The sequence below is a fragment of the Mesoplodon densirostris genome, chromosome 5 (assembly GCF_025265405.1).
Source record: "Mesoplodon densirostris isolate mMesDen1 chromosome 5, mMesDen1 primary haplotype, whole genome shotgun sequence".
In the NCBI taxonomy this organism is placed as follows: domain Eukaryota; kingdom Metazoa; phylum Chordata; class Mammalia; order Artiodactyla; family Ziphiidae; genus Mesoplodon; species Mesoplodon densirostris.
The window spans coordinates 144,160,689-144,185,066 of NC_082665.1; the positions used below are offsets into that span (position 1 = coordinate 144,160,689).

Below are 24,378 nucleotides of genomic sequence, written 5' to 3' on the forward strand. Positions count from 1 at the left end.
GGCATTGCATTAACAAAAGACTACACCACATTTGCCTAGTCTTTTGATCTCTGGGTACTAGCATTACTTAAGGGAACCTTACCAAAGAAACTGGTTGGCAAACCTACCAAATGTGAGTCTCAGGTCCCTAAATTTTGACAGTCATCTTAGTAAATATAAAACTTTAGCTACCTGAACAATGGAGCTTGTAAAGTGCATTAGGTATAAGAAACACAGCAGAAGTGCTAAACTCACTTAAGTAGGACTTCAAGGGACTTGATGTCATCGATAGGGCAAAAAAACGACGTTATAGTTTTCTGTTCAGATTTTATTTGAAATCTAATTCAAATTGTCAAAGCTACAAAAGGGGGGAAGACATCTGTATTATTTTTTGCTAAAGTCACAACATCCTAAAACAAAATATTACTACTGCCGGCAGATCCATTATACACATTTTTGATGAAACGCATTAGCACAATAGAAACCTCATCTTGAGAAACAGCCACAATGAAAGTAATTTATACAATATAAAACAATGACAGGTCTACAGATGCAGTTACTTATGAGTTTACACATGCATTCACAAACAAAGAAAAACCCCAGGAATGCTCTTTCATTAGATTTTTTGTTTTTTTGGTTTTTTTTTTAAAAAACAGACCGTTCAGGCACAAAACAAAATCGCATTTCCAATAAGTGACAGCATCTTAAAAACTTATGTCAGTGTTTGTTTTTCTTTGACTTTTTATGAGACCTGTGTGGAGACCGGGACTGGGATCTGGATTTCTTCCCTGATTTTTTAGGGGATCTAGACCGTGATCGCCTAGACCTTTTAGGTGTCCTTGAACCAGATGGAGATCTGAGGAAACAAACAAAAACAATTTAACCAAAGTACTCATGTGATCAAAACTGACTATCCTTAAATTATCTAAAGTGAGCACAATGAAAGTCACTGAAATAAAAAAGGTTGTAAACTTTCCAAGTTTATACTTTGCCTACCGTGTGCACACACACAGATTTTGTACTTCCTAGGCACCACATCAGTGATCATTGGTGGTATGCATGCTTAGAAAGACAGACTCCTGAGCCTTACCACTGCTCTGCTGAATCTAAATCTCAAGAGGTAGGGACTGAGAATTTGCATTTTAACAAGCTCCCCAGATTATATAAGCCAAAATTCAAAATGGCATCCAAGATCATTCACAAACTTTTAAACACAGCAGCTTTGCAGCCTATCTTCTCGAAAGGAAAAGAACCAACTACTGCAATATCATTTGAGGGAATCATTTAAGACAGCATAACTCTGTAAGTGCTATTCATGAAAATTACCAAAACAAATAATTATATATATATATATATATATATATATATAATTTTCATGAACATGTATATAAATATATGCACAAGCACCATTTAGAAAAACAGACTTATCTGTTGTATAAAGATTTTACTAAAAATGGTTACAATAAAAACATTTTAGGATAAAAAGCAGTTCTAGCTCTCAGAAAAATTCTTCTATAAAACACTAGATAAATAAAACATTTCTGAACCACCTTTCTGGAACTAGGAGGAGAAAGGTATATAACACACTAAATTAAACACTGAAGAAATAGTATCTATGTCCATAAGTCTCTACCCAAGAACTTGCTAATAAGATTACTGTTGGGTGGGGAGGGAGAATGTATTTTTCTTTCAGCCTTGACAAAAATCAAAGAATATTCTATAGAAGCTAAAGAACAGAAAGGAAAGGAAAGCAGCTATCCCTACTCCACAGGAAACTGATGTTTAAAATTCTTGGCTGGTCTTTACTTGTTGGAAGCTTTCTTGTGCTTTAGTCATGACAAGGCTGGGGTGGTGAGATGGGAAGGAAGATTCTAAAATGAAAGTATATCTGTTTGGTTTTCTAGAATCCTTTTAAAAATGGCTGCCAACCAAATTATTTTCAAAAGCTGGTGGAATGACAAGGAAACTGGCATTTCAAATATTACAAAAAAATGACTTGCGTTTACCTTTTGGCCTTTTTGCTAACATCTCTAGGAGAATCTTTGTGAGATGACCTGGACCGTGAGCTCTCTTTATGAGATCTTTCTGAACGCTCTGATCGTTCCGATTTTGGTGATGGGGATTTCACTCGTCTACCACTGCTACTGCGAGATGGGCTAGGGGACGTACTGTGTCGCCTTTTCCTATGGAACAAAGCCCCCAAAACATTCCAAAAGTGAGCAAAGGATCAGGTATTCATTTTCCTTCTACTAAATTAGCTTTTAATTCCTACCAGCTTACACTATCTTTATTTTCACTAACCTTATTAATGTTATTTTCCAACAACAGTCAAAGCCTTTTATACTAAGAACAAATAAGTCTTAAAGATAGGTTGATCTAGACAAAAACTGAATTCAACTAAATTAGATTTTCTCCTGCTCTAAGAAGGATTACTGGAACAATGGACCAAATTTCATCAAGGTCTCTGATTAGACAACAGTGTTTTTTAAAATGTTAACTTCCTGCCCTTGAAACCTTTTTTTGTTGTTTCATCTTGAAACTTTTATTGTAGTTAAGTATGAGAACGGGGCATCATGTAGGCACAGTACTCTTAAATGAATGGGGATGAGGGGGGAAGGAAGAGAAAGAAGAAAATAAAGCAAAAGGAGAAATATTTTAACATTGGGGGAATGTGGGTGAAGGTATCTGGGAATCCTTTATACTATTCTTGCAACTTTTCTATAAATCTGAAATTATATCAAGACAATAATAAAAAACAAAAAAGTGATAGATTTACTACTTAACCAATTAGTGTACCTGTTATTTGTAACTATATGTAGAGTGACTGAGCCAAATTTTTTTTCTTGGCATTTGCTTGGTTTTTATTAGGAAAACCTCAATTCTGTTAACTGAAGTAATTTTCTCTACTAATCAGAGATTTAGGAACTGTGAAAGTAAGAAATAAAAACTAAAAGAGAAATGATTTTGATTAGAAAAAAGACTTAAAGTGAGGACCAAGTCCCTATGGCCTATGTACACAAACTCCCTTTACAAACAGGACCAGGAGACTCAAGTTTACAGATATCAGCCTCAGCACAGAAGAAAAGCTTATATTGGAGGTAACAGGCAAGATCTAGCAAGTTGTTTAGTTATTTAAGCCTTAGGTTTGATACCTAATACGGTAACTGAATTCTTGCACTGAACTAAGGCTAAGGTACCATACGCACCATGTAAAGGGATGATGTCCCAGATAACTAAGCCAAGTGCCAACTGACTGCCCCATTTCTCAGCTAATTCTGCCTCCTGCAGGCAGAGGCCAAACATGTTTACCACACACACAAAAATACTTTTCCAGTTTGTTGGCACCAGTGATGAAAATATTACAAAATGAAACATGATTCCAAATCCTGAAACCAGTATAGGCATTAAATGAGAAATGTCATACCTTTCTTTCCTTGTTGGTGTACACTCATCTTTTTCCTTCTTGTCTTTGGATCGAGATTCCAATTTTTCTTTATCCTTCTTATCTCTTTCTCGTTCTCTTTCTAATTCTTTCTCTTTCTCCTGTTTGTTTTTTTTTTAAAGAGAAAGTATTTACCCATTAAAAACACCAACCTGGTTAATCTCATTTATGAAACAATATTGCCTCTTCTAGTTAACTATTTTTTAAATTACTACTGAAGGTATAACTATTTTTTTTTAATACCTACTCTTCCAGAAAACCAGTCATTTCTTCTACTCTTCTACTTATACTGAATAATAATGCCAGTGACAGCAGCTAAACATTTTCTGAGTGCCTACCACAGGCCAAGCAATTAATAAACAATTTTCCATAGACCATTTCGTGTAATTCTTCAAAACATGCCTAGGAATAGCATTATCCTCATTCTAGAGATGAAAAATGAGACTCAGAAAGGCTAAGTACCATGCCTGTGGTCATACAGGATGGTGAAGTCAGGATCTGAGCCAAAGCTCTAGAGCCAGGGGTCTCTTAGCTACTACCTAGAGTGCTGTCCAACCACTTAAAAAAAAATTGGAAAAAGCTAACAGTACAATGACCTTTCCAATTCAGACTGCAATAAAATTGTCAATAGTGATTCTAATGGTACAGCAAGTTGATTTAATCAAAGGAAAGCCCTTACAAAGTAATATGTTGAAAAGGAGAAAGAGCTATTCACAATAATCGTCCATCAGAAAATACTATTAGTGAGAAACAAGTACCAATCATATTGGAAATTTTAAATCCTAATTTATAAAAGTACAAACTGACTAACTACATGACTATATAATTATATAAACCAAAAAATAACTTATTTGCTTATCCCCAACTGCTACAACTGCCACGTCTCACTTGAAATTATGATTTCTATTGATAATTAAAGGAGTGGCTATAGACAATGAACCCACAAAGCCAACTTAGCTCTCCACTAACAGGAATTAAATTTCTGTATGATTTGTATGCATCAAGAAAGCTAACTGATATCTGATAAAAAGCCGACATCAGATGCTGGCACATGTTTTCCATATGGGTCAGGTGGTGAATATTTTCTTTGTGGGCCACAACCGGTCTACTCTACCACTTTAGTCCAAAAGCCACAGTAGATAATACACAGATAATAAGTGAAGGGGTATGGCTGTGTTTTAATAAGTTTATTTACAAAAATGAGGTGATGGTCATAGTCTGCTGACCCCTAGTATGTACCTTCAAAAAATACATTCTTCCCTCCAATTACAACCATGGAATGCAAGGAGACTAAAATGGTAATAACACATGTATTACTACATTAGACCCAGTGGGCGTCTCAAGGTGTAGTCTTCCATGCAGATCAAACATCTACCACCATCTCCAAAGGGACTCATGGGGTTCAGATACATAACATCTTTTTTTTAAAAAAAAACAACTCATTTATCTTTTTTCCAAATACAACATACTGAGCACAAATTTAAAAAGTGATGCTGAGGAGACTGACTTCCTCTGGTGATCTGTAGGATACATTTTCCTGATTGATACTTTCATAGGAATCAGACTACAGTTAAAACACTCAAGATATTTTAAACATTTTAATTCAATAATAAAGAGTTAATGTAGCTATTATCTAATTCACAGTCCTGCAAAATTGGGACTTATCAACCCAGTTTCACAGAGTAAAAGCAGGTTTCAGCGACGTGCCTGGGAGTGCACAGCAGACAGTGGCACCAGGACTCCACAGTGCTGGACAGCAACAAGCTGCTTTACCATACTGTTGTGCTCCCGTCACCATTAATAGGTTTGTATGATTTTAAGCTCCCTTCTAGTTGTTTCTATTTCTCTCTATAATCTTTTATTTGTAAGACAGTCAAGATATAGGTAAAAATTAATAGCAGTCCCAAAAAAATTCTTAGGTTCTTTCAACAATTATCATGTAGGCCTCCTTGTTCTGAAATTCTCTGTATATCCCTACACACTTTTTTATGTATAAGAATACGAGGTCCCTCAAAAGCTTAGAATTCACAGATGAGATAGTCTACCACTTGCTGTCCCTCCTTGGACACAATGGAAAAGGAGTCCTAAATGAAATTCCCAAACCCTAACTCCATCTCTGACTCTGTGCTACTTCTCAGGGCTCTTTGTGTCTCACTGTCACAAATGTGACTCTTTCTATAGTATCTTCCAGCTCTGAAAGCATGTTCTTAGCAGGATTTCATGCTCCACAGGTAGTATCAGGAATAAAACAGTGTGCTCTTGCCCTAAGACTGTTTTCCACGCTGAAATAAGTGTAAAACATCAAGTTTCAAACGTTCCTGACTAGCTACCAATATTCAGCATTTAGATAAAGGATATAATTTGAAGTATTCTTTTCCTTAAATATACCAATATATCAATATTGTGGGCAGTCAAACAAATAACTCTGGAAGATGCATATTACTGTGTATACTTATTCCTTACTCGTTGAAGAAGTTTATCTCTGTAGTGTTCTACTTGTTCCTGAAAGCTCTGGCCTGGTTTTTTAGGTCTTTTTCCAGATTCCAATTCATCTTGAAACTTCATAACTTTGAGCTGTGAAATAACACATATTTAAAATAACTCTTTTTATCACTATAGCTTCTCAAGGAGTGCTTTGCTCCTTTAAAAAAAAAACTCTCTTCTTTGAAACAAGTGTATAAAAACGAAAAGCATAAGTATAGTAACATAAAACATAAAAACATACAGTAACTGATTAAGGACTCAGTCAAAATATAACATCAATGTGTAACTCCCTAATCGGAAGGCCACTTGTCAGACAAGCCCAACTATGCAGAATTCAAGTAATCAGACATTGGCCCACGTGCTCTCTGCACAGCCACACGAGATGACTTGACAAAAATGACTGTTCTAATTTGTGGTGAATCAGTTTAAGAGTTAAGCATCCAAGAGTCAAACAACAGACCTGAATGTTACTTTGGTGAAAGAAAGGCATTCCTAGAGCACCTTTTGAAGATCATTATAAAATCCCTAGCTACAGTTCCTACTGATGTGGCCTAACTCAGGCACAAGCACAAGTCCAGGGCACTCAGAAAACAGGTCACAAAGGGTCCCAATTCAAAAGACAGCAGCCCACGGAATGGCTTCTTAGCCATCTATCCCCTGGCTGCCCTGGGACAGTGCCAAGTATATCACCTTTCCCCCCAACTATTCACTCTTTCCTCAGGGATGAGGGCAGAAGAGGGATCTTTCTACTTCAACAACAAAGAAGACCCTTCACCTGGCTCCCCACCTAGTGTTCCACTCCTCCAACCCTTACTGATAGAAACGGAGTCAACAGCACAATGAGAAAAGAAAACGCCAGCCTAGGCGCTGCCCTAAGCAGAATCTGAAAGATTAAGAACTTGCTTCCAGTAAACACTGTAATTTATGGCTGCGTGTCTTCTAGGTGCTTTGCAGAGAATGTCAATATTTTATAACACAAATCCTTTGGTTTTTATTAATCCCATGGTAAAAAAGATTCCGCTATAGACATCTTTATTACGACACATGTGGGGAAGAAAAGAGCTTTTAGAAAAACTATACTATAAATACACATTATACATACTATATATACTATAGTATATAATAAAACTAATTAGAACTTAATTCTCTATTTAAGGGTTCTCCAATAAAAAGGTATTCACTGAATTCTAAATTCAGAAACTGACATTTGAATTTAGGGGCAGAGAAGAGAGTGCGCATGAATGAAGCTCACGAGCCCTGAGTTCTAGTTCAAATTTGCCACCAGTTGTGGACCTTTACTCCAGGCGACTAAATCTCAGAGTAAATAAGGGAGAAGAATAGATAATTCTATAACAAAGCCAAGATCTACACTGTAAAATCAGGATTTGGCTCACGTCCAAATCCCAAAAGGGTAAGTAAATTGCGATAGGGTAGCCACTATGAGAGCAGGATGAACAACCGCTGAGTATCTAACAAAGAGAGAGGCCAGATTCTCAAAGAACATATAAAGTAGGGAAATGTATATATATAAGGTGTGTTGGTATGTGCACCTCTGTGTATGCATGTACAGCACAAATCAGTATATACATATACAGTGTAGAACCATCCAAATTAACAAAAAAGTTGTATCACATGGTTTTCTTTCAAGTCAATAAGAAAACAGAACATTTAGAAACAGTCTGTTTTGGCATTTATAAGAGGGTCATTCATTTATCAAGAAAATATATTTTTTATTGAACTCAATCTTTGTTTCTACTCCAGTAGATCCATCAGGTCAGTAAGGCAGAGTTCAGTAAGACTGGGAGAAGTTCTGAGAGTTAAGGGCCATGTGCAGCTTGAAAAAGGTCCACGGGTGAGCACATTCACTGATAACACAACATTTGATTCCCCTACAATTTTATAAAGAATGTATATGAATACACCTCAGGAAAAATGAATCAACTTACTAACTCTGAAAATCCCTCTTCTCTACTTAAAACTGACATCATACTGATTCTGTGTAAGGTTGAAACAAAACGTTTTCTCTATTAACTTTTTGGCTTGGTGATATCGAGAAAGAGGTGGGCAAGAACTTGTACCAGCCCAACAGTCAGTAAGTGGAGAAGCGGAAATTCAGGTGGTAGGTATTATAAGTTAGTAAGAGGAAAAGCACTGACCACCAGTAGGCATATAAAATACTGTTACATGAATGGACAGAGTATTAAAATTCACTCTCATGCACACTTTTGAGATTCTGGACTGACTGCTACACGACTGCTAATACTTACTGGGAATGTTCCACCACCTTGGGGCAAGAATTAATGAAGTCTCCCATTATAGAACCCTCCCCTCACTGACGTGTCTGAATACCTTTGGTAATTTTAAAAAGGCATTATAATAGAAAAGGGAATGGAGAGAAGTCTTGAGAGTTTGGATTCCCGCGTAAGTCATTCCCCTTCTTGTTGTTAAGCCCCAATCGACGTCTACTCTCTCCCCATCGCTTGTGCAGACACTGAAAATGAGCCTACTACAGTACCATATATACATAACTTGAACGTGTCAGAAAATATCTCACTTTTTTTGTTACATATTATTTATGCTCAACATGTGATGGATTTCATAATGTGAGATATAATCTATTCATTACATCAATATCTGCGAGGGTCTCCTATGTGCCAGGCACTGGAGATATGATGATGAACAGACAACAGACATGGTCCCTTACCCTTGCAGAAATCACAGCCTAGAGGGGAACACACTAAACAAGCAAGAAAAAAACAAACAAACAAAAAAAACAATACACACACCACAACACATGTAAAATCGTAACAGAAAGACAGAAGAGATGCTTGAACTAAGAGGCCTGAAGGAAGACAGCTGGTATGAAGGTTTCCAGGCAGAGAGGGAACAATATGGACCAAGGTATGATGCTAAGAGGAAGCACAGTTTGGTGGGAAAAGTGAAAGAAGGCCAGTGTAGTGTAGTTTAAACTTCAATGCAATACTAACCTCAATTTCACGGAGTTTAGCTCGTTTTTCCTCACTCATTTCAGAGTACTTAGAGAACTTGGACTCAGTCATTTCTTCTTTGATTGGATTAGAGTACAAATGATGTTCTTCAGATTTGGAACTTTGAGTATCTTCTTCATCTTCACTTTCTTCTTCTTGACTTTGGAAATAAATAAGCAGAATACATTGTATGTCTCGACAGCAAAGAAAAAAATTACATTTTACAGTACAGCTTTTTGATTTTTCACCGCCTTAGAGCTTAAATAATGTTAACAAAACATAAGAGGATAATTCATCACTAAAACATCTTTTACTAAATATCTGATCAAATAACAATTTTATAAAACTCTTGTTTCCTCCATAGAAAAAATCTGAGCTTCAACATAATCACACTTCTAAAAATTCTGCTTATGTTAATGTTATTTCTGTGCTTTTCATTCTGCCACAAACGTTCCTTGCAACAGTTAAATGAAATGAATAATCAATCAGTGATTTCTGCATACTTCGTAGTTCAGAGTAATTTCATGATGGTTAATGTTTAAAAAGCCAAATGTTTACCCTTCCTTCAGCAGAGCCTGTAAGCTAGAAAATACATAAGTTTGAGTCAGAGTTTCTATGCAGCAAGTAAAAGACCTTATCTAATTAACACATAACCCTAAGAACAAAACAGTGTATTAATTTTAAATTTTAGCACACATTAGTATTCATGTCATAGTTGATTATGAAAGTTGTATTGGTTCTATGTCAGATAAAAAGAAAATGATAAACTAAGTGACTACCATAGCTAAGGATACAATGAAGAAAAATTCTCCTGTCCTTCCAGAAGCAATCGAGTGGAAACAGACAGGGAAGCAACTATGACAAGGTGCTCATCATTGCCAGGATAGGATTAACAAATGTTCTTCAATGTTCTTGAAGCACAAAGAATGATGGGACTTTAAAAAAAAAAAAAAAAAAAAAAAGCTTGTATGGGACTGGGGCCTTTTGGGTGTAAATGCTGGATCTGGGCAAAACAAGTCTTCCATGTACAAACTCAAAATGTTTACGTATATACAAACAAAACTCCTCATAAACAATATTGTGATAAGAACATTACTGGCACAGCCTAGAATATATGCCATTTTCCCTTAATATCTGAACCTGATAAGCCCTTATATATATTGGTATTTGGGTACTAACTACACTCTACCATGAATAAGAGGAGTTCTTTTAGTATATATTTAAAACTATTCATGATAATATAAAAACAATTATAACCAAATTCTTTCCAAATAAAATTTTAATTATTTTAGAGTCACACACTGAATGAGAAAAATTTAAGCAAGGTAGATAAAAATAAAGAGAGTACTAGCTTTTTTATTTCTCATCTAAAGGTCCTTTCTAGAATACTAATAAAATACTTTTCACACTTTATACTCTCAGAGCCCCACAAATCATTAGTAGCACATATAGGCACAACTCAATACAATACTTAGGTGATGAAAAAAAGAGGAAAAAGTCAAAACCGACGATTAAAAAACATATTCTTTTCGGAAATAAACTTTTACTTAATATTTCCCATTAATTTGGCAGAAACTTCCTAAATGCAGTTCTTAGCTAATTTTTTAAAAGACGAGAATTTGTTTTATGGTGCAAAATAGTTTTACAAGTGTCTCAGATGCTTTTAGTGGTTAAAGTGTGTGTGTGTGTGTGTGTGTGTGTGTGTGTAAATACAGTTTACTGAAGGATTATTCTGGAAAGAGTTAATCAATAAAGATGCAACACAGCTAATGAAACTGTGTTATCTATGCAATGGAGATTACTTAACCAATTCCAGCCTGTTATTTACAATTTTTTCAAAAAAATTTTTTTGCAATTTGAAATATTCCTTGATAAACTTCCTTGGACACTTATCTGAATGCCTGCTTTCAACCACAGATGAATACAGAGCTGATAAACATATGGACTGACATGGAATAACAAAACCCATGATACTTGAGTGAAAAACATGGGTCACAGAAGAGTATGTACAATATTACATAGTTTATGCTTTAAACAGATATGCATGTTTTTATACATACAGAGAAAAAATATAGGTGGCTGAACACTAATCATATTATTTAAGACTTTTAAAATGAACTACACTGCAATTTGAGAATTTAAAATACGTACATACTTTACAGCTGCTATTTAAAGTTTGTAAGGCCTGAGTGATCTAATTGGCTTTGACTTTAGCTCTTAGTTACCAGTTCTAGGTTCAGATCTCATCACAGCCTCATCTTGCTCTTCTTTTAAAGAACTGGAAATTCAAGACTAAACCCATACAGAATTCATTACAAACGCATTAAATTACTATTGGAACTTTTCTCCAAAGCATTAGTAGTGCTATATATATATTTTAATCACCCTTCTGCCACAAAGACAATAATTACTAGTGTCAAAAAGCAGCTCCAGGGCTTCCCTGGTGGCGCAGTGGTTGGGAATCCACCTGCCAATGCGGGGGACACGGGTTCGAGCCCTGGTCCGGGAACATCCCACATGCCGCGGAGCAACTAAGCCCGTGCGCCACAGCTACCGAGCCTGTGCTCTACAGCCCGCGAGCCACAGCTACTGAAGCCCGTGTGCCTAGAGCCCATGCTCCACAAGAGAAGCCACCGCAATGAGAAGTCCGCTCACAGCAACTAGAGAGAGCCTGCACACAGCAACGAAGACCCAATGCAGCACTCCCCCCCAAAAAAAGCAGCTCCTTGGTAAAAAGGCATTTTGGATTCAGCCACTAGAGAGCAGCAGTGAGGCGCAAGAAAATTTCAAGGACCAGAAAGCAGTAGTATGTGAAAAAGTATTTTCCCCTGCTTTGTACTTTCAAAAAGTTATTTTCATGTTATCATGACTTATTTGGAGCTCCTAGGAAAAATCAAAAATATAAATTATATTTTCAGTGATCCATGCTTCACTGTATGAATGTACAATTACCATCAACACAAAAATGCTTTCACATTTCAAACATTAACATAAATACCAAATTCAATGCAAAAAAATTAGCACCTTTAGAAACAAAACCGCTTGAACAATATTTGAGTTCTGCAATGGCTTTTCTACCCTTCCTTTCCCTTAAATAATTATTTTATGAATACACATACTCATTTTAAAAAGCACTGATTCTACAATGGTGAGAGATGTTACTAATGATGGGACTGCAGACATAAAAATGAAAACAAACTGGACTGTTCCCAATTCCTGTACACCTAAACAGCCTCAGAGAGGTACTTCCATCAGCGAACCACATCTGTATTTTGTAAACATGTTGTCATAATCATTGCTGACTTGTTCTGATCACACTGTTTCTGGAAAGACATCACCATTGCCAAGTTTTCTTCATCATACCAAACTGTGTTTCCACAAATGCTGATCAATCATATTGCCTTAAATCTAAATGCTAACACCCAATTATTGAATCCATACAAATGCTCAAATTGTGCTGGGACACAAAGGGACTTTTCCTTTTGTGCACTCTTCCATATGAAAACAATAAAAGAAGATTTTAAAAAAAACAAAAACAAAACCCAGAAACCTCTGCTTTGATGCCATCTCTTTCCCTATTAAAAAAAATTAACTTTTTTTGTAATGATTTTTAAAGGTGTCAAGTGCTATCTTAAAAAAAAAAAAAAAAACTACCAGCATAAACTTGCAGGAGAATTTGGGAGCAGGAATTCCTATAATCACATTCAGTGTTAAACTCAAAATCAACCGGGGGTAATTACCAAAGAGCAAGATTGAAAACTATAATTTCCCCATACGATAAAGGTAAAATGGTTTTTTTCTTTTAGTTATTCTTAGTTCTTCTGAGGTGTTAACATTTAAAGAACGTAACGGTCATAATGGTCATAATGAATTATTTTTCTTAGCAATGCACAATCCCCCCCAAAAAGGAGCATAATAACCTTCCCATTCACATTTTAAAAAACACTTTTTGTGGAGCCAAAACAATACTTGATGACAAAGATTTAAAATAAATGCAGTTGACCATTTAGTAACTACAAAGTAAGAATGTATAACCTAGCATAGGAAAACAAACTCAAAAGCAAAGTGAAACCAGATGCGTCAAAACCAGAAAGCAAAAGCTCTTTATTCACTGGAAAAACAATGAAGAACTAAAAATGATCCTCTTAAAACAAGTTTTTTTAAGAGTTAAGTTTTCCTCTTCACTATTATTTCAAGCATACCTCTTAATGAAAAAGGGAGTGTATAAGCAATAAGAAACTGAGTATATTCGAAACTTAGATTCTTACTTTTGATTTTCTTCTTCTTCTGATTCTTCATGCTGGTCAAATAACTCCCATTTAGAAGTTGTTACAGCTGAATGGAAGGAAAAAAAGGATGTAATTCCATAAGGTAAATCAGCATTTTTGCAGCAGCACAGTAGAAGCCCAACTTTAGAACTGAAAGTTTATATTACAGAAGTTATCTACATTTATCTTTTCTTTGAATAGCCATTTCTATGTACTAAATGTATTTCTTTCCTCACACCTACACTATAATTTTACTCAAATTCATGAGGTGACAAATAATGTTGTCATCCTTATTTCTATGCTAGATGGTAAGATTTATTTCATTAGAACCTACAAATACTAAATTAACAATTACAGATTATAAGCACTAGGATACATGTCCAAGCAAGTATGAAAGGCAGGTCTAAACTGCATCTAAGAAGTCAAGCATTATAAGAGACAAAGCTTTGGTTTTTCTGAAACTGACCTCTAAGTAAATTTCCAAACAGGTACAGCTTCCCATCTACATTTTCTACTGAAATGGCTTAACCTAAAAGGTTTTTAGAGATTTCCCTGATTACTCTTGAAGCATCCAAACTGAATGATCTAAGAAAATTTAAACAGCAGCCACAATGAAAACTTAGCCACTAGACATAAAATATGACAACACTGGGTCTTAAGGTTGAAACATGTTATAAAATACAAAAGGAAAATGTACACACACACACAATGATTTGGTAAAATTTTAAGTACTCAATTTTTTAAAGCTTTGTATTTATTGTATTTTTACTTACCCTGTGCTTCCAATTCAGATTCATCTACAGCTTCCCATTTTGATGGGGCAACCTTAAATATAGGTTCATTCTTCTTTGAGTCTTCAGTCGCATCCACTATTGAAGAAAGATGAGCCATTAACTCTGACTACTAGAGGATGACTCAAGGAGCTCATGAGTATTCACTTATTATTAAAAAGTAAAATTACATAAGGTCACACATGGATTAATAATGCTAGTGTCAAGGACAAGGATTATGACTAATCCAACTCTCTGCACCTGAGGTCCAATTTTTAAATATAAGTATAAATATAATTTATATATATACATATGCATATATGTGTGTGTGTGTGTATACACACACACACACACGCACACATATACCCAGAACAGAGGTGGTTATTGCAAGCAAATGGAGAAGCTGAGGAAGTAAAAGAAACCTTAGTACCTTTATCTAATTATTGTTTAAACTGCAGAATTCATATATTATTCAATATTTTAACATATAATCCAAATGTACTAAAGATTATGTATACTTCCTATTTCCAAAAATGATTTCAGGCAACTAGGAAAACTGAATCTATAAGTTAGGAAAAATAATAAAAATAGAACTGATAAAACCAAGCACCCGGGATTATGCATACAACTGAACACAGGATTTTGCCTATAGTTTCCTAACAATTAAGACAGGAAAAACCTGCTAATATTGTAAAAGGCTGACTGTCCCAACAAATAAATGTGACCAGAAAGGAAACCTTTTTCTTGGCACAAATGTATTATTGGGTTGTTCCATTCTGAAAAGTCAGAAATAAAAGACAAAAAAAGTTAATGACTGACAACCTTACTGAGAAATTATAACCTTTTTCCATATCAGCATGTGTGGAAATTAAAGAGGCTTGGAATCAAACTTATTAGCTAGATTTAATGAGTTTGAAGTTTGAACTTACAAGGTACTCCATCAAGATCATCATCAAGGCTCTTTATAGGGACTCCATCAAGGTCATCAATGGGAGTAGCATCAATAGGAATTCCATCCACATCTTCTAGAGGTGCACCATCAAGCTCTTCCTCAATGGGGGCACCATCAAGGTCATCTGGCACATCCTATAAAAACACATACTACTGTAACATTTTCTTTTGCTTGCTAAAGTCATATTGCTAAAAGATTAACTTGCAATCCAGTATAAACCAACTAACATTCCCAGGTACAATGTGAGGAGATAATAAGAATATATTTTTATCATCCAGCTGACAAAGACACATTCATCTGTGCAATATTTATCAAATAGTTACCAAGTACTTAATTATGCCAGGTACCATGGGAGGCACTGAGGATACAATGATGGGCAAAAACGAGCCTTGGTCCCCTAGTCCCTCCTGTCATAGAGCTTTAGTACAACTAGGGGGTGGGGGGGACAGGGGGGCAGAGAAGGAGCCAGGCAATCAGATAATCACAACAATATACGATGACTGCTGTAACAAAGAGGTGCACTGTGTTATCAGAATGTGTACTAAGTAGGTTCCACCTAAAGAGGTCTGAGAAGGCTCAATGAATTTATGCCTCAAACTGAGATCTGAAGTGTCTCAGATAAAGAAGAGATGTTCCGGAAAGAGGAAAGAACATGTACAAAGGTCTATGGTAGGAGGGCATATATTTAAGAAACTGAAACAAGGACCATGTGGTTGGAGCAGTGAAAGTGAAAATATGATAGCTGGATTAGGATGGTAGAAATGAAGATGATGGATTTAAGAACTATTGAGGAGGTTTAAAAAAAAAAAACCAGAATGGTGATGAATACAATCTGCTACCACTGTGGTGTATCTTTTCAGGTACCTGTTTACTTACACAGCTATCTTTAGTTTAACAAAATGAAATCATGCTACATACATTGCTCTATTACTTGCTTTTTTTCTACTAATATACTATAAAGCCTTTCATGTCATCAAATAAAAAGTCACCAATTTTCACATAAGGACACAAAACAGAAAATTCCTGTTACATATAATTTCAAGTCCTGGGCTCCAGCAACCCCAGCAACAAAAATCCACTGTTTAGTGGTAAACAGTAGGCATTTTCCACAAAGAAATGTTACTCACATCTGTAACATATCATACCTCCACAGCATTCCAGAAATAAATTTTAAGATAATCAGACAAATACACTGAATACCTACCTCTGTCTCCTTTTCTTCAATAATATTTACAAGTCCTAAGAAAATATTTTGTAGTTTGATCAAAAACGGTTCTGGATAAATTGCCCAATCTTCCCATGCTCTAAAGCAGGTCATTACCCGTTGCTAACAGGAAAAAGACAATGAATTATCATTTAGGGCAATAACTATCCAACGTCATCTCATGATAATGACCATCACAATTTGCTAAATTTTCCTTTAAACCAATATTCTTTTTAAAGTTTAAGGGAAATAACTATTCATCATTACAATATTTTTTTAAAAAATCAATATTACCTCCCCATTAAAAGAGGAAAGAAACTAAGAATAAATGTAATAAAAAAGAAACAGTAACTGTTTGGTCTCAGTCACCTAAGATCAAGGTCCCATACCACTGGTGGTACACATGAGGTACACATTCTGGGAAACACTAGCTTAGAAACTTATGAAAGCTGGATATCAAGGTAGCCCACATTTTGATCTGAATTCCTTTATGGTCTGATGAAGTACTTCCTGATTCTGGCTAACAATTCTCTCTGTCCCCTCCTTAAACTTTTCTATAATCTCTGTCTTATGGTCAAAATTTAAGGTCAAAAAAAATTTTAATGGAGTTGTTTGTCTGAATCCCCTAAATGGTGGGGTCATTGGGCATCTTCCCAAGCTAAAAATTTCCTTAATGAGTATTCTTCCCATGAAAGTGTATCTATTTTTTCAACTATAAGTAAGGTATTCTGTTTGGCTTTCCTTAACATTGGTCTACAGCTTGCGTGTTAATAAAAAATTAATAACTGAATATACTTTCAACATGAATAACTATATTCCTAATCCAGCCAAATGATATATGCCACTACAAAGCAAGTCATCTTCTGAGTGTTTTCTGTGAAAAGACCAATATTTAAAATGTTTAAATAAAATCCTTAAAACTAAAACAGACACCCAACAGAACACTAGACGTATTTTAAAATTTCAGGCTTTTTTTGATACTGAAAGTAAAATGGCAGTAAATTTTAAAACAATAATTTCTGAAACATCTAAGTTATGTCTTACACTTACTTAATTAACATACTCTTTTAGCCCTCCAATGTGCTTCCCGGCGCCCACTTCCCATTTAAAACACTAGGGCAAAAATACCCAAACAATAAACGTACCTTAAAGTTTTCAGACTGTAAATGGCCTTGAATTGTACGATAGGTAGCATTGAGGTCTGAAAATATCTGACACAACTTTGTTTCAAAACTGAAATTCAAATAATATGCTTTTTACAATAGAATGTGTTTAAAAATCCTTATCTACTTCAACATGCTAGCCAACGAAAACCACTCTGGACTTTTAATTTTATAAATAAATTAATCAAGTAAATCTTTAAAAATAAGAATTAGGTGTTTAAACTCTAAAACTTTAACTCCTATTATTCTGAATTTTTCTTCTGCAAAATCACACGAAGAGCCTTAAGAACTAGTTCCCTTAATTAACAAGGAACTTTTACATCTAGGATACCTTGAGCCATCTAGTCCAACCTCTTTGTTTTATAAAATAGGAAATAGAAAAGGTAAGTGACCTGTCCAAGGCAAAAGAAGAAATAGCAGAGCTAAGATTAGGGCCCAAACCTCCAAATTTCCTTTCAGAGCCAGTTCCTAAAGAAAAGCTTCCCTAATTCATAAAATAAACACCAAAAAAGAAATGTGGGGAACTGAGGAAGAGTTGTATATCAATATACAGCAACATAATTTCCTATTGCCTAGGAAAACATTAACAATGAACTACAACCAATTACAATGATGATCAGAGAACACTGAGTCTATAAATAGTTAATGCTCCTTTGTTTTCTTCCTTTGTTGGCCACTATTTCTAGTGTTTCAGCTTATTTATTACACAAGTGGCTAAATACACAATAGGAATAAAGTGATTTTTAACTCTTATTTGTTCTTTTATTGATAGTTAATCAAGAAACTGATAGAAAAACTTTCAAAAGATTATAATAATTTAGCTTAAAGTGGTTTACTTCAATGAATACAATCCAATTTTTAGAATATTCAACAAACTATGAAGAAATTCCAATTATTTCTTATTATTGAGGGTATTATCAAAACTATCCTCTGTTCTGAGCTCCTTACCCTTAAATATTTTAGTTCAGGCATGTCAACTTACATCACTATACTTACAATTTTCTATAATAGGAAGCATTGGCAACTTTGGCTGAAGAGTTGTACAAAACATCAGAAACCAAATATAATCTGGCAATCTAGAATACCAAAAGATAGCATAAAATGGATTAAAAATAAAAACCAACAGCAAAAAACGTTATCTAAAAAAATTTCCATATTGAAATGTTTTGAATCAACAGCATAAGGGCAATGTTTAGCCATAATTTAATAATCCTAACTAATGAGAAGAGTTTTAAGAAATTAGGTATCACCACAACCATGACTCTGGCATGGATAAAAGTTGTAACTCATTTACATTTCAATCTGCTGATAATTTGTGTGTTAGTAACTAAGATAAGTTTCCCAGGCAGAAGGAAAATGAAACTGTACGAGAAAGATTTCTTCAGTCAACTTCTTCATTCAAAAAGGAAACCAATTTCAATTCAAACAGAAGTCAACTTTTACCTCTCCTTTACTTAACTAAATGTTCCATTAGGAGAAATTATTCCCATACCTTTTTGGGAAGGGGTGTCTTTAAGATGGACAATGACTCGGTAATGCAATCCACTATTTCTTCAGCAGCTTCAGCATTATTAAGACAGAAAACCATTGCATCTCCAATATCATTTTTCCTTGGAGTTAACCCCCGCAGAATTTCTTCTAATTTGTCCCTCTGTCTGAATACGAATTTTTTAACTTATAAGTATTTATAAATACAAATATCAAATGCCATTATAGTTTCTGTTTGCAAGTTAATTTCTTTAAAACCCACTCAGATAAAACTCTGAAGACTAAATTGTGTTAAGTCTGATTTGTGTTACGTATTCCAAATATGTTACATTTTTTTAAAGAATTTATACGGGGAAGAAAACTATCCTGGGAACTAATAAATTATTTTAGTGACTTTTAGTTTACAAGTTAAGTAAATTTTAAATTATAGGCATTTTTTCAAGAGTCTTCGTGAATGTCCCACTCCTATTATCCTATTACACTGAAGAAGAACCTTCATGGTCTTCACTCTCCTTTGAAGGAAGTTTGTTACTTTAGCACTTCTGCATAGGATTAGGACAGGCTATAAAGCAAGGGTTGACAAAACTTTTTCTGTAAAGGATCACAGAGTGAATATTTTAGGCTTTGAAAGTCATACAGTCTCTGTCACAGTTACTCGGCTTTGCTGCTATAACACCAAAGCAACCACAGACTACATGTAAAGGGATGGGTATGGCTGTGTTCAAATAAAACTTTATTTACAAAAACAGGAGGTAGCCAGATTTAGCCTATGGGCTGAGTATGCAGATCCCTGGGCAAAAGTAATGATGAACATAACATCTTCAGAAGCAAATATACTCTCAAATGCTATAGTTCTCTATCAGCAATGCTCTCACAAACAATGCATCAATGCAACTAGCATTAAGATTTATTGACAGGAAGTATATAATCCTATAAGCTAAAAATTATTTTGGCCTTTTTTTCCCCTTCAGGTATACAGAATTTCCTCTAAACATTTCAATAGTTTAATTTGTTTTTGCTTCTTAAACCAGGTTAACTGCCCTGAAGCAGTGCTGACTGAGCACTAATAATAACATGTTTCTATGGTGGCCGCACACGGCACTTCATGGGCAGCTTTGCAGTCACCCATTTGACTTCACTAAGCCATAAAATAACTTTACCTCTTTACGTTGCATTCAAAGAGGCAAGAGTTCTAAGGGCCATGAAATAATTTCTATAAGAATATAAAGTATTCCACTGCTAGCGTACCATCACTTAAGAGATCATCAATAATTTTTGTCAGTAGGAAGAGGTCAAGTTGAGTAGGACACACACTTATAATACTTGCCAAGATTTTTTAAATTACAATGCATATGTTAAGAGATGTTACTATTTTAAACAATCACCAATTTTAAAAACCATTTTATTTTAGGGTTAACACATCTTATTAAGACCATCAATTGAAGTGACCATTAAAGCAACTTTTCTGAATATAAAACAAGAAAGGTAAAAATCTTACTCTTCCTTAAGTGCTCCCTTTTTACTAGGCTCCTCTACAAAAGCTTCTGTTTCCTGCTCTTCTGACATCCCATGCAGATATGGATTTAACGGTGGTGGCCTCCAAAAAGATCCATTTTTGAACATACGAAAATCTTCCGTCCGCCACTTAGTTGGAGAATCTCCCTAGTTAAGTGTCCAGAATGTTATTAGAAAGATCTAATAATACCTCAGAGTCAAAATTAAACAAAGTAGTTGATTATACTTGCCTGCAGAATAGAATAAAGCTTCCACCTATAGTAAACATGGGCTGGTGTCTGGTTTTCAAATAAGAATCTAAAACAAAAACAAACAAAAAATTAAACATTGGATTCTTTAATGGAGAACTATCTTCAAGTAAATATGAACAAATGAGAAACATTATTTGTCTATTTACTTCTAAATAAAACCAAAAGCAAAGATCCCCGAAAGAAATCCTCACCCACTGCCATCTACCCACTTCCTCACCCCAACCCCAGACTGCCTTTGTGACTGACACTAATACTCAGAAGGTATGTATGCATCTTGCTGAGTCTTACAATCAGTTTTATTGAACACTGTGTCAGGTACTGTGTCTGGCAATGGAGAGGTCTTCCCAAGATATAATTTCAAAAGCAGTGGTTTTTAAATGACTTAAGTAAATTGCAAATGAAGTGTTAGATATAACTATTAAGAAGATAAGTAGTTTCTTATAAACCTCATTTATTCTACCATATTTTGCTTATGAAAGACTCTTTCATTGAAAAACACAATGAAAAATATTTTCCTCCTAGAGAATGCTAAAAACAAAGCTATTTAATTAATCAAACCATGGAAATCACTGGAAAATTGACACAGGCACATTCTAGTCTAATTATTAAAACTGCCTTCTCACCCCATTACGAAAATAACCTCATACTTTTAGGACTTTTTTCTTTGAGTATTTTTAACTCCAAAAAATAATTTTAAAGTATTTTTAAAAATGCACATCTGAGGATAAACAAAATGTGGTATATACATGCAATGGAATATTACTCAGCCTTAAAAGGTAAGGAAATTCTGACATATGCTACACCAAGGATGAACCTTGAAGACATTAAGCTAAGTGAAATAAGCCAGTCTCAAAAGCACAAATAAGGTATGACTCCACTTAGATGAGGTACCTAGGGTAATCAAATTCACAGCAAGTAGAATGGTGGTTGCCAGGGGCTGAGGGACCAAAGGGATGGGGAGTTACTGTTTAAGGGGTACAGAGTTTCAGTTATGGAAAATGTGAAAAGTTACGGTGACGGTTGCACAACAACATGAATGTACTTAATGCCACTGAACTGTACATATAGAAATGGTAAGTTGTATGTTACATGTAAATGTTATTACCACAATAAAAAAAATGCACACCTGAACATAGGATTGTTGATCTCTCTGTTCATAATCATAGCTTCAAACATTGGCCCTTCACGTACAACAAACTCTATCATTCGATGTATCAGGGCGAGCAAATTCCTACAACAACAACACAGTTAAAGAAAATGGATTCAGACCTACCACTAAATAAAACTACACTTGACCTAAGTTACTATAATTGTGCAGAAAAAGATTATTCTGCTGACTAATACAGAATTTTATACCAAGAAAGTAACCTGGAGCATATGTTAATACCTTGTGCATTAAGAGGGAGTGGGGCAATGGGGATAAGGGAGTGGGAGGGGAGGGGAAAGGAAGGGAGGGTGGGAAACCACAACACAGCTTCACAGTAATAAAGATTTCAATTTCTAAATACCACTTAATTTTACTTTCCAAATGCAAAACATTAAATTATGAATCACAACTAACTGGAAAGCTGCAAATATATAAAATCAGTAACTTAAAGCTTACATGTTATCACAACCATCTAAAAACTTACACACTATCTCAGTTTTAAAACATTCCTAAACCAAGCACTTTTGTAGTGATATTGAAATGTTATAGACATGACTATAATTTATAAAAATGCACAACTATTAACAAGTTTAAGGTCTGATTTAATAATAATAATAAAAAAATCCATCCAACTCCTGTGCTTTTCTGGTACACATATAGCAGATGGAGTTTTTACTGAATCTGACCTTTAATGAGGCAACATCCCTTTGGACCACACTTCAAACTAGTTCACATAGTTCATGACATGTATAATTCTGCCTGTGTGTTCTGAATCAGTAAAGCAATTATATTGCCAAAGCCTTAAACGAATGGAGTCCTGTTTCCAAAATATTCCAAAATAAGGGACATGGTGATATGCCCTTCCCATTTTTCATAACAATTACTTCCCAATATTTAAGCCAAAAATAAACATATGTAACTTTTTAGTTGTCATTTTGTTGACTGGCCTTATACAAAGTCTTTATTTTTAAAATTTGATACCTTATTAGGCTCCAAACACAATTTTAGACATTGATTACAGTGTCAAGCAAAAATGATTCAGCTTATGATAGCTACTTCTGATTTCTCATTTCACCAGTCTCCACCATATAGAGTTGGCAAATAACAAATGGGAAAAGCAAAAGGATATTGGCTCTTGGTACAAGGCACACACTAAATTACACCTTTAGCATTCCCAGCTCAAATTAAGTTCATATAACTGCTAGAATAAATATATAGTTATAGAATAAGACATTTTTTTTGCTCTATAAAGCCCTGCTTCAGAGTACATGAACAGTAAAATAATTTATCTCATGCTGATTATAATTATTTTCTCAGTTCTCAAACAAACCTACTTAAGTGGACACTAAAATCTCTACATAGTGAAAAAATGAAATTTTTTGACCTCCTAAAAGAGGTCAAAGAAAAATATGAAGGTTTAATAAATCTTTAACAGAGGGAAAACTATATATTAAAATTATTAATTCAACCTCAAACTGTTAAAACAAAAACCCAAAAGTATCAATTTTAAATCTAAAAATTCTTTCACAGAAGTATTAATTGGTCTGCAAATATGCAGTTCTTGATATACAAATGAGAACGTATTCTCAACATCCATATGGTTAATGACATTGTTTTAAAAGAAGGGAGATATGGTATTGATTCAGTCCCAAAACTCCCACTGGTATATGTCAAATTAAAGGGAAATTTTATGTATCATAATATGTAAAATCAATGACTAGGTGGACAAATACTACACATCCAGAAACTTGTATGAATTAAGTCAAAAGCAACTTGACTTGCATATTAAAGGTAGATGAAAAATGATTTAGCAAGTTTAAAACAAAGGATTCATTGTAATGGTGAGTCAAGACTTTACAGCAAAATGTATACTCAAAATTTTGTTTAGAAATAAGCTGAGCCACATGTAAAGCTAATACTGGATATATGCTTTTTAAGTGTTGCCAATATACTACCTTCCTGTGAGTGCTTTACCAGTGGAAAAAAAAAAACCCACTATAGTTTTAAACAGGCTTGTAACTGATATATCTATTTTTAGAAAATTTAAAGTTTAAAAGAAGTTTTAAAATGTTTCATGATTATTTAAAATCAAAATCTGACAATTAGTTGTTGCTAACTTAAATTCAAGATTCTTAAAGAACTGCAATCACTCTTTTTTCCTTAAGGATTATGTGCTTATTTTTAAAAAGGTGACTTTTCTATCAGAATGAAACAGTGTAGTACAAAAAGATGATATAATTTAAAGTGCATTATTTTATTTTAAAATGGTAATTATCTTATTCTGGGCAACAACAACAAAAATTGTCTCTCAGTTATAATAAAACCACATTTATTGGAGTCGATCGTACCAATGTCTGGTCAAAAACTGTATACTTTCCCAATCCATCCCATGATGTTTTCCTGGTCCCCCGCTGCCGCAGACAGTTCAGCTGGTGTTGCTCACCAAGGCCAATGTCAAAGAGAATTTGGTATTCTTTTGTGTTCATTTATTATTCAACCAGTGTTGTGTTCTTGTGTTTGGGAAAAGGCTTAGCTTGACTGAGCAAGAGCATACCTACAGCATGAATTCTTCTGCTTTAACATTATGTTGAAAAAGAAAAAAAGGAAGAAAGGAAAATAAAAGAACTCCAAACACCTTTGTTATCACGAAAAAAGTTTCTAGTTATGGTCAGTGTTCACGAGAATAATAGAAATTCCTTCTTAAAATCATTTAGGAAAAATAAAGCTA

General features: G+C 34.6%; 1 protein-coding gene across 3 annotated transcripts in view; it reads right to left on the minus strand.

Moving 5' to 3' along the window:
• Positions 1 to 292: 292 nt before the first annotated feature.
• Positions 293 to 24,378, minus strand: part of U2SURP (U2 snRNP associated SURP domain containing) — a 51,640-nt gene continuing 27,554 nt past the window's right edge. For 2 of the 3 annotated variants that reach the window (XM_060099566.1, XM_060099565.1), the window contains exons 14-28: positions 21,630 to 21,734; positions 20,483 to 20,549; positions 20,236 to 20,399; positions 18,742 to 18,904; positions 18,246 to 18,325; positions 17,232 to 17,319; positions 16,087 to 16,209; positions 14,860 to 15,016; positions 13,934 to 14,029; positions 13,161 to 13,227; positions 8,893 to 9,052; positions 5,885 to 5,995; positions 3,404 to 3,522; positions 1,986 to 2,162; positions 293 to 835 (exon numbers count right to left, since the gene is read on the minus strand). In XM_060099566.1, the coding sequence (XP_059955549.1) occupies positions 697 to 835; positions 1,986 to 2,162; positions 3,404 to 3,522; positions 5,885 to 5,995; positions 8,893 to 9,052; positions 13,161 to 13,227; positions 13,934 to 14,029; positions 14,860 to 15,016; positions 16,087 to 16,209; positions 17,232 to 17,319; positions 18,246 to 18,325; positions 18,742 to 18,904; positions 20,236 to 20,399; positions 20,483 to 20,549; positions 21,630 to 21,734 (1,816 nt within the window). In that variant the 3' untranslated portion in view covers positions 293 to 696. The remainder of the gene's footprint in view (positions 836 to 1,985; positions 2,163 to 3,403; positions 3,523 to 5,884; positions 5,996 to 8,892; positions 9,053 to 13,160; positions 13,228 to 13,933; positions 14,030 to 14,859; positions 15,017 to 16,086; positions 16,210 to 17,231; positions 17,320 to 18,245; positions 18,326 to 18,741; positions 18,905 to 20,235; positions 20,400 to 20,482; positions 20,550 to 21,629; positions 21,735 to 24,378) is intronic. The other variant, XM_060099567.1, reaches the window with a different exon arrangement.